General features: G+C 37.9%; 1 protein-coding gene across 1 annotated transcript in view; it reads left to right on the forward strand.

Moving 5' to 3' along the window:
* Positions 1-13,736, forward strand: part of b3glcta (beta 3-glucosyltransferase a) — a 56,509-nt gene that overhangs the window by 341 nt on the left and 42,432 nt on the right. Inside the window, exon 2 of the mRNA XM_058079025.1 lies at positions 9,799-9,842. Coding sequence (XP_057935008.1) covers positions 9,799-9,842 — 44 coding nt within the window. The remainder of the gene's footprint in view (positions 1-9,798; positions 9,843-13,736) is intronic.

The following is a 13,736-nucleotide window of genomic DNA, read 5'->3' on the forward strand; positions in this document are numbered from 1 at the left end:
CAGAGTTCCACAACTAAGCTGTCATTGTCGCTTCCAGCTTCCTGAGAAGTTGCAGGAGACCAAAATAAGCGTACCCAGTAGCCGTAAAACTCACACATTTATCTCCAACCACACAAAAATGTCAGCTTCTCAAAACCTGCTGCTAAAATATCATATATGAATCAATTACACTTCTTTAAAGCTACTGAAACATGCATATCAAACATTAATGTGCAACATTATTTTCATGTCAGATTTCCAAACATAACTCGCATGCAAGATACTCAAGCCAAAAGCTTAAAAAACTGTCAGGTTCTCAAAAGCAGCTGTAGAACTATCATATATTTTATTATTATTATTATTTGTATATAATGTATGTAATATTATTTTATATTTTTTTAAATATTTTTTTCCTGTTGCCACTTTTCCTCAAGCCAAAAGCTTAAAAAACTGTCAGGTTCTCTAAGGCAGCTGTAGAACTATCATATATTTTTATTATTATTATTTTTTTAGTTTTTATTTTTTTAATTTCTTGTATTTTTATTTTATTTTATATATAATATTATTTATTTTTATTATTTTTTAAATATTTTTTTTCCTGTTGCCACTTTTCCTCAAGCCAAAAGTTTAAAAAACTGTCAGGTTCTCAAAAGCAGCTGTAGAACTATTTTTTATTTTTATTTTTATTTTTATTTTTATTTTTATTTTTATTTTTATTTTTATTTTTATTTTTATTTTTATTTTTATTTTTATTTTTATTTTATATCCAATATTATTTTTTATTATTTTTTTAAATATATTTTCCCTGTTGCCACTTTTTATTATTATTATTATTATTATTATTACTATTTTTATTATATGTCATATATAATAATTATTATTATTATATTACCTAAGGGAAATTATTATTATATGATGATAATAATTATGATATATAATAATAATAATAATAATAATAATAATAATAATAATAATAATAATAATAATAATAATAATAATAATAATAATAATAATAATAATAATGGCAACAGGAAAAAATATTATTATTATTATTTTATCTTTTTTTCCTGTTGCCACTTCAGTCACTTTACCCGGAAACAAGGACACCAAACAGATTGATTGATTGACATGTCAGATTTGAGAACACACTCAAGGCAAATATTAAATATGCAGCCCCCCCCCCCCCCCCCCCCCCAACACACAAGAGGTAATTGAGGTCATTTTAGTCATTTAAGATTGCCATTCTAAAATGTTTTACAATATAAAAAGGATATTTTAAGGGTTAAAATTGGTAACTTTACTTTACATTGGGGGGGTCTTCGGGGGGGGGGGTTAATGCATTTTGGACCCAATCCTCTGGCGTCATGTGACTCCTCCAACTACTAAATACTGTACAACTATGCAAATTTTACAGTAGCATCCTGATTGTCTTAGCGACTGTCCTTACATCCCATGATCATGTGTGTGGGGTGGAGTGTAGTGCGGTGGGTTTGTGGGTGGGTGGGTGGGTGGATGGGGGGGTTGGGTGGGTGTGCTGTGCCGTGCTGCACACTCTTGCGTGGCTGCAGCTGTGGAGGGAGTTGCAGCAGCAAACCATGTGGAATAGATAGCAGCTGAATGGAGGAAAAGAGGAGTCACACTGCCCTGCAAGCACTGGAAATGGAATCATGTTAAGAAACGACAAAAGGAAAAAAAAAAAATTAAAAAATACAGAGGCTTTTTTTTGTCATGCTAAAATCACCACACAGCAACTTAACAGTCAAAAGGTAAGCTTGGAAATATACAAGACAAGTACCAATACAATTTATAAAACAAAAAAACACATTTTTAAAAATCTTCCCACAATGCATTATTCCGAGCAGAGCCATTCATTGGCTAATTTATTGCTATCTATAGCAGCTAGCTATATATTTTTGTCGAGCTACTCAGCCATGTTCCCGTGAATGTGGGAGGAAACTCTGGTTTCCTCCCACATTCCAAAAACATGCTAGGTTAATTGGCCACTCTAAATGAATGAATGCCTCAGATAGAGTGCTAAAATCACCACACAGCAACTTAACAGTCAAAAGTTAGCTACGAAATTACCAATTTACCAAATTACCAATTACGTACCAATACAAGTTATAAAACAAAAAAAAAACATATTTTTAAAAATCTTCCCACAATGCATTATTCCGAGCAGAGCCATCCATTGGCTAATCTATTGCTATCTATAACAGCTATCAATATATATTTTTGTCGAGCTAAATATGTTCCAAAAACATGCTAGGTTAATTAGCCACTCCGAATGAATGAATGCCTCGGATAGAGTGCTAAAATCAGCACACAGCAACTTAACAGTCAAAAGTTAGCTCGGAAATTACCAATTTACCAAATTACCAAATTACCAATTAAGTACCAATACAAGTTATAAAAAAAACCAAAAAACATATTTAAAAAAAATCTTCCCACAATGCATTATTCCGAGCAGAGCCATTCATTGGCTAATCTATTGCTATCTATAACAGCTATCTATATATTTTTGTCGAGCTAAATATGTTCCAAAAACATGCTAGGTTAATTGGCCACTCTAAATGAATGAATGCCTCAGATAGAGGGCTAAAATCAGCACACAGCAACTTAACAGTCAAAAGTTAGCTACGAAATTACCAATTTACCAAATTACCAAATTACCAATTACGTACCAATACAAGTTATAAAACAAAAAAAAACATATTTTTAAAAATCTTCCCACAATGCATTATTCCGAGCAGAGCCATTCATTGGCTAATCTATTGCTATCTATAACAGCTATCAATATATATTTTTGTCGAGCTAAATATGTTCCAAAAACATGCTAGGTTAATTAGCCACTCCGAATGAATGAATGCCTCAGATAGAGTGCTAAAATCAGCACACAGCAACTTAACAGTCAAAAGTTAGCTCGGAAATGACCAATTTACCAAATTACCAATTAAGTACCAATACAAGTTATAAAAAAAAAAATCTTCCCACAATGCATTATTCCGAGCAGAGCCATTCATTGGCTAATCTATTGCTCACCCAACAAGAGCAACAAGAGAATGAATGAATGCCTCAGATAGAGGGCTAAAATCACCACACAGCAACTTAACAGTCAAAAGTTAGCTACGAAATTACCAATTTACCAAATTACCAAATTACCAATTAAGTACCAATACAAGTTATAATAAAAAAAAATCTTCCCACAATGCATTATTCCGAGCAGAGCCATTCATTAGCTACCTTAAGCTACCTTAACAAGCATAATGTAAACAAAATGCGAGCACAGTTTGACCTTTGTTGCTGTCATTTAAACGAGTAGTTGTAATACAGCACTGCCACCCACAGGACTGGAGTTGAACTGTATTATTATTAAATATTGCCTTTCATGATTTTTTTTGATTGGCTCATCTAATCTAATTCTCGCAGAAGAAGGGACGCTCTTAACGAATGCAAAGACGGAAACCATTTCCTAATTAATGTCTGTGAGTTTTTTTTGAGCGCAATATAGTGTTTGCTGGCACGGTGCTTGGTCTGCATGCTTTAGAAACGGCCTTTTATCTTAATGAACACACTCTGGTTCCTCGTTCCTGTTATATGGAGACAAGGGAGTCACCGCCGGTTCTGGCGTGGAGGCAAACATGTGTTGAATATTCATGATACCGGCAGGAAGCGGTTGGGAATGTGTCCACTTATAGGTGACGCTTGGAGACGGTCTGTGGTTTCTATGCGTTCGCCGCCATGTCGGAGGCTTCCCCTCCCTGTTGTGGGCTCGGATGCTAACATCTGGACCACGCTCCCAACAGCCTGTCGTCTTGGCAGAAGAATTGATTTGACGTGAAAGTCCCACTTTCATTTTTAAAGATAAAACTCTGCATAGTCATTAGCCACGTTTACATGAGGAGTTTTTCCTCTTTACAAATAACCTTTCCGGGCGGCACGGTGGTCTAGGGGTTAGCGCGCAGACCTCACAGCTAGGAGACCAGGGTTCAATCCCACCCTCGGGCATCTCTGTGTGGAGTTTGCATATTCTCCCCGTGCATGCGTGGGTTTTCTCCGGGTACTCCCACATTCCAAAAACATGCTAGGTTAATTGGTGACTCCAAATTGTCCATAGGTATGAATGTGAGTGTGAATGGTTGTTTGTCTATATGTGCCCTGTGATTGGCTGGCGACCAGTCTAGGGTGTACCCCGCCTTACGCCCGAAGACAGCTGGGAACCCCCCGCGACCCTCGTGAGGAAAAGCGGTAGAAAATGAATGAATGAATGAAATAACCTTTCCGAAAGCAGGGGTCTCAAACTCGCGGCCCGCGGGCCAAATGCAGCACGCGAGACGCTACTTTGAGGCCCCCACCTTGATACCAAAGTTTAATGTTGAAATGACAGCTTAAAGCTGTGTGCACACCGGACACATGATTTTGCCCCGCCCATACTGTTACCCTACCCTGTTATGCTTTGGATTAGCATTGAAGCTAAAGGCTTATGACGCTGGGTACAAATAAATGCAGGAATAAAACGGAAAATACATGTGAAGATAAAGCATCTCATCAAACATGTTGTTAAAGTTACGACGCTGCTTCCCAGATGGAACTGAGTACGATGCTAACTTGCTAATTGGGTCAAATTATTAAGTTTCATTCATGTTCATGTTAAAGGTTAAATAACTTAATAATGTACATTTGAATCGGAAAAAAATAATTTTTCTACCAACTGTATGTGGTTTCTTATTTGCTGTTTTATTATTATTTTACTTATTTATTACTGATTAATTGATTTATTGTCTTTATTCTTAATTTATTATTTTTTTTAATCTTATTTTGTGTATAGAAAAATAAAAATTAAGATATTTGAGAACAGTGGATTGTTTTATCAGATATTTTTGGTGTGGAAAACCGGAACCAAAGTACTGAAAAAGTGTAGGGTATAGCAGAAGCAAAAGTATTGAAGATTTTTTTTATTGATTTTTTTCCAGTTTTTAATAAATGCGTTTTTTTTGTTGTTTTTTTTTTTAAAACCTGATGCGGCCCGGCTTCACCCAGACCCTAGCTCCGGTGGCCCCCCAGGTAAATTGAGTTTGAGACCCCTGGTATACATGGAAAGGAATATTCCAATCGCGTGTCTACATGCGCCGTTATAATCAACCAGAATAGTCAATAGGGCATGCCCAGTAAAACGTAAACATCAACATCATGTGATACCGACTTCCTCGAGTTTTTCTTCCGCTTGTTGGAATAACTCCGTATTGCCAGTTTTGAAATTTAGTTTGAATCAAAAACAAACTTTCCGCAGCAGTCCAGTGCCGATTGCTAGCCTCCATTTTTTAAAATTTCCTCTTGTGTTAGCTTTCTGGTATCATCTCTTATGTTAACGGGTGGGTTTTGACCCGTGTATTAAATCAGCTATAAAAGAGCTATCGAGTTATTTCCTTTCAACTTAAATAGCCAAAAACTTACCACTTCCACACGGATAGGGAGGATAACTATTAACAGTTATTTAACCTTTAACATGAACATGAATCAAACTTAATAATTTTTTCTGGGTACATGATACCATACAGCATCCATATTATTAGAGCCCTGTAGACATGACAAAACACGACTATAGTCACATTTATACCCTTTTATTTACAACATATTGCGCAACTGCAGGGTCTCGAGACACATGCTAACTCGCAAACTAGAGAGCTAGCCACCTAAACGGTAGCCTTCAAGTTATTTCCTTTCAGCTTAAATAGCCAAAAACTTACCACTTCCACACGGATAGGGAGGATAACTATTAACAGTTATTTAACCTTTAACATGAACATGAATCAAACGTAATCATTTTTTCTGGGTACATGATACCATACAGCATCCATATCAAACTTTAACATTAAACTTTCATATCAAGGCGGGGGCCTCAAACTAGCGTCCTGCGGGCCACATATGGCCCGTGGGCCGCGTGTTTGAGACCCCTGACCTACACCTTGCACACTTTTTATTCAAAGCGCTTCGTTTCAATTTTCCACCATTACATCCTTGATTGAGTTCAAAGTTAAATGATTCCCAATCGTGTTATATTTTAATTGCATTCGACATCTGATGCCGGTAATTAGAACTTGAGTAGAATGTGAAAGAATTTTTTATTTATTTTTTTTTAAGCCGGTAAAATCAGCCGCCTGGCCTTGCAGCTCGATAGCGATAGCAATCAAGAGTGGAAGCAAACAAGTTGAGCTCGTGGGTCAAGGACGTGATTGGATGGAGTTGCTGCCATCTGCTTCCCTTTTCCTGTGCGTCCTCTCAAACATATGGATAGAAAATGGAATACTTGGGGAATATTATGCAATCTTGGTGTCCACTGGGAATATGCAATTATCGATTTTTTTAGCTATTACGTTCAATGTTTAGTTTTTTGAATTCCTGGATTTATAAGTGTTGTATTAACCGGGCTCGACAAGAGTTTTTTTTTTAAGCGGTTCTTGTTGGGTGTTGGTAAAACACGGACTACATAATTCCGTAACAACGCTAACTGCTACCATGCTAACAACCTACGAGAATGTTGCTTCAATGTACATTTCCTAAAATGCTGGAATTCAATGATATACCTCGGCCATGACCTCTGCGACCCCACCCCTAAATAAAAAAAAATTAAAAAAAAAAAATGCATGTCCCTCTGATGGATTCATTCCTGATCCTATCCATCCTGGTCACTCCCAATGAGAACCTCGGCATCCTCATATCTGCTACCTCTAGTTCCGCTTCCTGTCTTTTCCTCAACATGCAATGTCCCTCTGATGGATTCATTCCCGATCCTATCCATCCTGGTCACTCCCAATGAGAAGCTCAGCATCCTCATATCTGCTACCTCTAGTCCCGCTTCCTGTCTTTTCCTCAACATGTAATGTCCCTCTGATGGATTCATTCCCGATCCTATCCATCCTGGTCACTCCCAATGAGAAGCTCAGCATCCTCATATTTGTTACCTCTAGTCCCGCTTCCTGTCTTTTCCTCAACATGTAATATCCCTCTGATGGATTCATTCCCGATCCTATCCATCCTGGTCACTCCCAATGAGAACCTCAGCATCCTCATATCTGCTACCTCTAGTCCCGCTTCCTGTCTTTTCCTCAACATGTAATGTCCCTCTGATGGATTCATTCCTGATCCTATCCATCCTGGTCACTCCCAATGAGAATCTCATCATTTTCATATCTGCTACCTCCATTTTTTTTAATTTAAAAAAGGAATTCAATAATATGCAAAATGATGAAATTTGTGCAATTTAATGTGAGGATCTGGACCTAACAAGACTTGACGCATTTTAATTTTATTTAACATTCTCGTAGGTTGTTAGCATGGTAGCAGTTAGCATTGTTAGATTTTTGATTTGTCGCCATACTACCAAGATTAGTTTAAAAGGCAAAGCCTAAAAGCCAAAAAGTCGGTCTCAAACGGCAGGCAAGCGGTTCGAGATTTAAAATTTCCACATTAATTTTTTTGTTTTGTTTTTGCTTTTAACTTTTGGCTACGCTTTTGCATTTTTTTTTTTTTACGCCCTCAAGCATGCTTGGAAGTCAACTCTGAATAATAAATGAAGCTCGCTTTCAATGTGAATGATTGGAATAATATCTGACCAAATGACTGCACGCTGGGTTATAAAAGCCAGCAGCTCCAGGAGAAATATGTGTATTCTTATTAGACACTTTTATTACTATAACTGTGGCCGACTCGGCTGCATAATGAACGTCTGCAGGCTCGTTCCTGGAAAAGAGCTGTTTTTATGTCTTAATCAAGGCACTGGAGTTCCCCTCTAATGGACGCCGCAGCACTTCTACTTTCTCAGCACCGGGATCTAATAGAGGTCAAAATTCTGTCGCGTACTTGTTGGCATGGAGTCTTGATTTAATAACCTAGCAGCGTTTGCTGGCGTTTTTGGTGCATTGATTTCTCGGGAATCAACCCTACGAGGATGATCGGGATTGATGACAGCGTAATTGGAAATAATCTCATCATGGCAGTGATGGATGAACGGAGTCTAGGCCTGTTTATTAAAAAGAAAACACTCAGTTTGGTGGAATAATAATTTGATTAGCTCTGTTTTTACAAGGTATATAAAACTGTGGTGAGACCAGCCATGTTGTTTGGTCTAGAGACTGTGGAAGCGAAACTACAGGTAGCAGATATGAGGATGTCGAGGTTCTCATTGGGAGTGACCAGGATGGATAGGATCAGGAATGAATCCATCAGAGGGACATTACATGTTGAGGAAAAGACAGGAAGCGGAACAACTAGAGGTAGCAGATATGAGGATGCTGAGGTTCTCATTTGGGAGTGACCAGGATGGATAGGATCAGGAATGAATCCACCAGAGGGACATTACATGTTGAGGAAAAGACAGGAAGCGGAACTAGAGGTAGCAGATATGAGGATGCCGAGGTTCTCATTGGGAGTGACCAGGATGGATAGGATCGGGAATGAATCCATCAGAGGGACATTACATGTTGAGGAAAAGACAGGAAGCGGAACTAGAGGTAGCAGATATGAGGATGCTGAGGTTCTCATTGGGAGTGACCAGGATGGATAGGATCAGGAATGAATCCATCAAGATAGACATTACATGTTGAGGAAAAGACAGGAAGCGGAACTGGAGGTAGCAAATATGATGCTGAGGTTCTCATTGGGAGTGACCAGGATGGATAGGATCACGAATGAATCCATCAGAGGGACATTACATGTTGAGGAAAAGACAGGAAGCGGAACAACAGGAGGTAGCAGATATGAGGATGCTGAGGTTCTCATTGGGAGTGACCAGGATGGATAGGATCAGGTATGAAAGACAGGAAGCGCAACTAGAGGTAGCAGATATGAGGATGCCAAGCTTCTCATTGGGAGTGACCAAGATGGATAGGATCAGGAATGAATCCATCAGAGGGACATTACATGTTGAGGAAAAGACAGGAAGCGGAACTAGAGGTCGCAGATATGAGGATGCTGAGGTTCTCATTTGGGAGTGACCAGGATGGATAGGATCGGGAATGAATCCATCAGAGGGACATTACCTGTTGAGGAAAAGACAGGAAGCGGAACTAGAGGTAGCAGATATGAGGATGCTGAGGTTCTCATTTGGGAGTGACCAGGATGGATAGGATCACGAATGAATCCATCAGAGGGACATTACATGTTGAGGAAAAGACAGGAAGTGGAACTAGAAGTAGCAGATATGAGGATGCTGAGGTTCTCATTGGGAGTGACCAGGATGGATAGGATCAGAAATGAATCCATCAGAGGGACATTACATGTTGAGGAAAAGACAGGAAGCGGAACAACTAGAGGTAGCAGATATGAGGATGCTGAGGTTCTCATTGGGAGTGACCCCGATGGATAGGATCAGGTATGAAAGACAGGAAGCGGGACTAGAGGTAGCAGATATGAGGATGCCGAGGTTCTCATTGGGAGTGACCAGGATGGATAGGATCGGGAATGAATCCATCAGAGGGACATTACATGTTGAGGAAAAGACAGGAAGCGGAACTAGAGGTAGCAGATATGAGGATGCTGAGGTTCTCATTGGGAGTGACCAGGATGGATAGGATCAGAAATGAATCCATCAGAGGGACATTACATGTTGAGGAAAAGACAGGAAGTGGAACTAAAAGTAGCAGATATGAGGATGCTGAGGTTCTCATTGGGAGTGACCAGGATGGATAGGATCAGGAATGAATCCACAAACAAAAACTCTCAACTTGTCTTTTTTAGCGACCTAAAAAGCATTCGGTGTGTTGACAAAGCCAAAACTTGACAAAAACTTTGTTGACATGATCTAACTGATTTTCCCTGCAGGTCACATCGTCTTAGATGCTGGCGGCTCGGAAAAAGCCTCACAGGTAAGAAAACTGCTTTTTTGGGAACAAAGTTGATGGTTCACTCGCTTGTTTGTCGAATGGAGACGTACTCGTTTTACACGTTAATTACCTGCTCAGAGCTACGCTTCAGCCCGGTGCCCCAAATTACTTCATTACGAGTCTCGGCATCAAACGTGTCATGTGCTTTGCGGCTCTCCCTCTTGCGCTGTTCTTTTTTTTTTTTTCCCCCCCCTCACATCTGAGTAACTTTTTGTGTTTTCCCGGCTTTGGCATTGGCTGCTCGCTATAATAAATAATAAACGCGTTGAGTTGCTCTTCTGCTTCTGCTTGCTGTGAGACATGTTGACAGCGAGCCTCCTGGCAGGGGCTTGCTTAGCAAGGCAGGGATGGCAATTTACCGCCTGGTTTCTCTCTGATCTCGGCCAAAGAGATTTGACTTTGTCTCGATGAAGTATGAACTAGCCGACACACCGTGTGGCGGGCATCGAGCCCACCACTATAACACCTACGCCATCGGGTGGAGATATATTTGGAGCTTTGGTGCTTTGCTTTTCCATTGTCATGGTTCCACGATTGATTCGAATTTCGGGTTTCAACTCAGGCTTATGACATTGCATTGCATTTGAAGGCGTGCCCATAAAATTGTAACGGATAAGAACCCTACCGATGGTGTAATGCATCCACAGGCGAATAATAAACTTCGTAGAATGTAGAAGAACTGTCCTTAAATCCAAAGAAGGACTACTGCCACCAAAAGAAAGACCTAGGCAAGAGTGACAGTGGTTGGCGGAGAGTAATGCCTATTATTATTATATTATATTAATATATATTATATATATTAATTATTTTGAAGAGCTCGACAAAATTTTAGGCTACCGACACCGCCGAGTCAGCTCGCGGGGGTGAGTATAATGCGAGCACCTACACACCCGAAGCCTGTAAGAAAATGAAATTGGTGTCAGAGTCAGTTCAGGTTCCGCCCGGTTGCGAACTGACTCCAGCGCCAACACCAAAGTTCGCTAGAGTGGAAAATAGTAATGGTAATGGTTTAATTTCATTTGAACATGCATCAGATTCCAATTGAGTGCATCCCATAATCAGTTCCCAGTTCCACATGTCCGAAAGGAGTAGGAAGAAGCAAAGCTTATTAAAGCCTACCCTTCCATCTGGTACTTTTACAATCACTAACTGTTACATTTGTTCACTTCCTGCTTTCCTAATTTATTAAATTAAAATTTTATTTTATTTTATTTTATTTTATTTTATTTTATTTTATTTTATTTTATTTTATTTTATTTTATTTTATTTTATTTTATTTTATTTTATTTTATTTTATTTTATTTTATTTTATTTTATTTTATTTTATTTTATTTTATTTTATTTTATTTTATTTTATTTCAGGAGGTGATATGCGCATCCAATGACATAATGGGTACCATAGTAAGTACGCAATACAAATCTGCAGCTTTGAATGTAATAATCCGGCAAATGTAATACATTTCCCACAAAATTAATTAAATTTTCCGACTGCAAACGTAATACTGAATTTCCTGCAAATGTAATAACTATTACATTTGCAGGAAATTATTCTTATTATTATTATGTGGGAAAGTGAAAAACTGTAAAAGTAATAACTTCCCCCAAATGTAATATGAGACTTTGTTGTTGTTGTTTGTTCTTTCTTCTTTTAATGAGGGAGAAGGTGTAGATGTCATTTGGAGGATTTTAACAGGATAATTCATTTTTTTCTTTTTTTTGTGGAAAAAATATTTCAATTAAAATATTAAAATAGGAAGAAGCAAAGTTTATTAAATCCTACCCCTCCATCTGGTACTTTTACAATCAGTAAGTGTTACATTTGTTCACTTCCTGCTTTCCTAATATAATTGAAGTTATTTATTGATTAATTTTTATTAATTAAATGTGTATTAATTTAAAATGTAATTTATTAAAATTTAAAAAAATGTCATTAAAAATAATTAATTTTAATTTTAATTTTAATTTTAATTTTAATTTTAATTTTAATTTTAATTTTAATTTTAATTTTAATTTTAATTTTAATTTTAATTTTAATTTTAATTTTAATTTTAATTTTAATTTTAATTTTAATTTTAATTTTAATTTTATTAGGAAAGCAGGAAGTGAACAAATGTAACAGTTAGTGATTGTAAAAGTACCAGATGGAGGGGTAGGATTTAATAAGCTTTGCTTCTTCCTACTCCTTTCGGATATGTGGAACTGGGAACTGATTATGGCATGCACTCAATTGTAATCTGACGCATGTTCAAATCCCCAAATAAAACCCTGACCATTTATTAAAAGAAAGTAACAACACTCGACCAGTTTGTGAGTCACTAAGAGAGTTTGTGTGGTGTGAAGACGAAGGAGACGAAGGACGGTTCTGGTGGCCAGCAGCAGATACCCGTTTTTCATCATACCGCTCTTCTTTCATAATGATGGATTGCTTTTCCATCGAGCAATAAATGTACACAATCAAGAAGCAGGCGGCGATGTCGTTCGTCTCGACCTTTTCAGTACATCTATTCTTAGACTCGACTGACCGCAAAAGACGGAAAATAAATGACCTAAATAAAGTTTTGACCCTGACATGTGGCAGCAAGAGGGGTGTTGCTAAGTTACCGAATGATGTAGCATTTTGTGTACGTGTGTGTGTGTGTGTGTGTGTGTGTGTGTGTGAGATGCACACTACTTTAATGTGAATTAATGAGGATTCCCGTAACACTCGTTGCATGCTAATTGCTGATAGAAGGGACCACACGTTTCATTTCACGTGTACTACTTTGTTACACCTGCATATTTCTCACCCCATCTACAAAAAAAATTTGACCCGCCTCTTTGTTTTATTTATTTATTTTTTTTTTTTTACATTTCCTAAACTGGAGGCCAACACAAACAAATTATGGAGGAATGCACACTTTTAGGTCATGGTCGTGCTCCAGTTTAGTTTAGTCTTGGCTGCAGCCGACAAACAGGACCCTGAATAATTACATGACATAATTAACGTCGGGGTTATTAACGTCGTAGCTTTGTCAATTTGTTTCGGTTTTAATCTTCTTACGTGTTTTTTTTTTAGTTATTGTTTGTTTGGAGGTCATTGCGCTGAAGGTTGAACAACACAGACTTGACGACATTAACCAAGCTTGAGTGGGTTAACACAGGTTAGAATAAGGTTACAATAAAATGAGTTGTGGACTCCTATAGAGCAGCTACACACAATAACCAAGCTTGAGTGGGTTAACAGGTTCGAATATAATAAAAACTATTATGCTCATTTTTCGGCCCTTTGTATTGAGTTGTGGACTCCTATAGAGCAGCTACACACAATAACCAAGCTTGAGTGGGTTAGCACAGGTTAGAATACAATGAAAACTATCATTCATTTTTCCGCCCTTTGTATTGAGTTGTTGACTCCTATAGAGCAGCTACACACAATAACCAAGCTTGAGTGGGTTAACAAGTTAGAATACAATAAAAACTATTATTCATTTTTCGGCTCTTTGTATTGAGTTGTGGACTCCTATAGAGCACCTACACACAATAACCAAGCTTGAGTGGGTTAACAAGTTAGAATACAATAAAAACTATTGTGCTCATTTTTCAGCCCTTTGTATTGAGTTGTGGACTCCTATAGAGCAGCTACACACAATAACCAAGCTTGAGTGGGTTAACAGGTTAGAATACAATAAAAACTATTATGCTATTTTTTCCGCCCTTTGTATTGAGTTGTTGACTCCTATAGAGCAGCTACACACAATAACCAAGCTTGAGTGGGTTAACAAGTTAGAATACAATAAAAACTATTATGCTCATTTTTCCGCCCTTTGTATTGAGTTGTGGACTCCTATAGAGCAGCTACACACAATAACCAAGCTTGAGTGGGTTAAAAGGTTAGAA

The sequence above is a fragment of the Doryrhamphus excisus genome, chromosome 8, assembly GCF_030265055.1.
Source record: "Doryrhamphus excisus isolate RoL2022-K1 chromosome 8, RoL_Dexc_1.0, whole genome shotgun sequence".
Lineage (NCBI taxonomy): Eukaryota > Metazoa > Chordata > Actinopteri > Syngnathiformes > Syngnathidae > Doryrhamphus > Doryrhamphus excisus.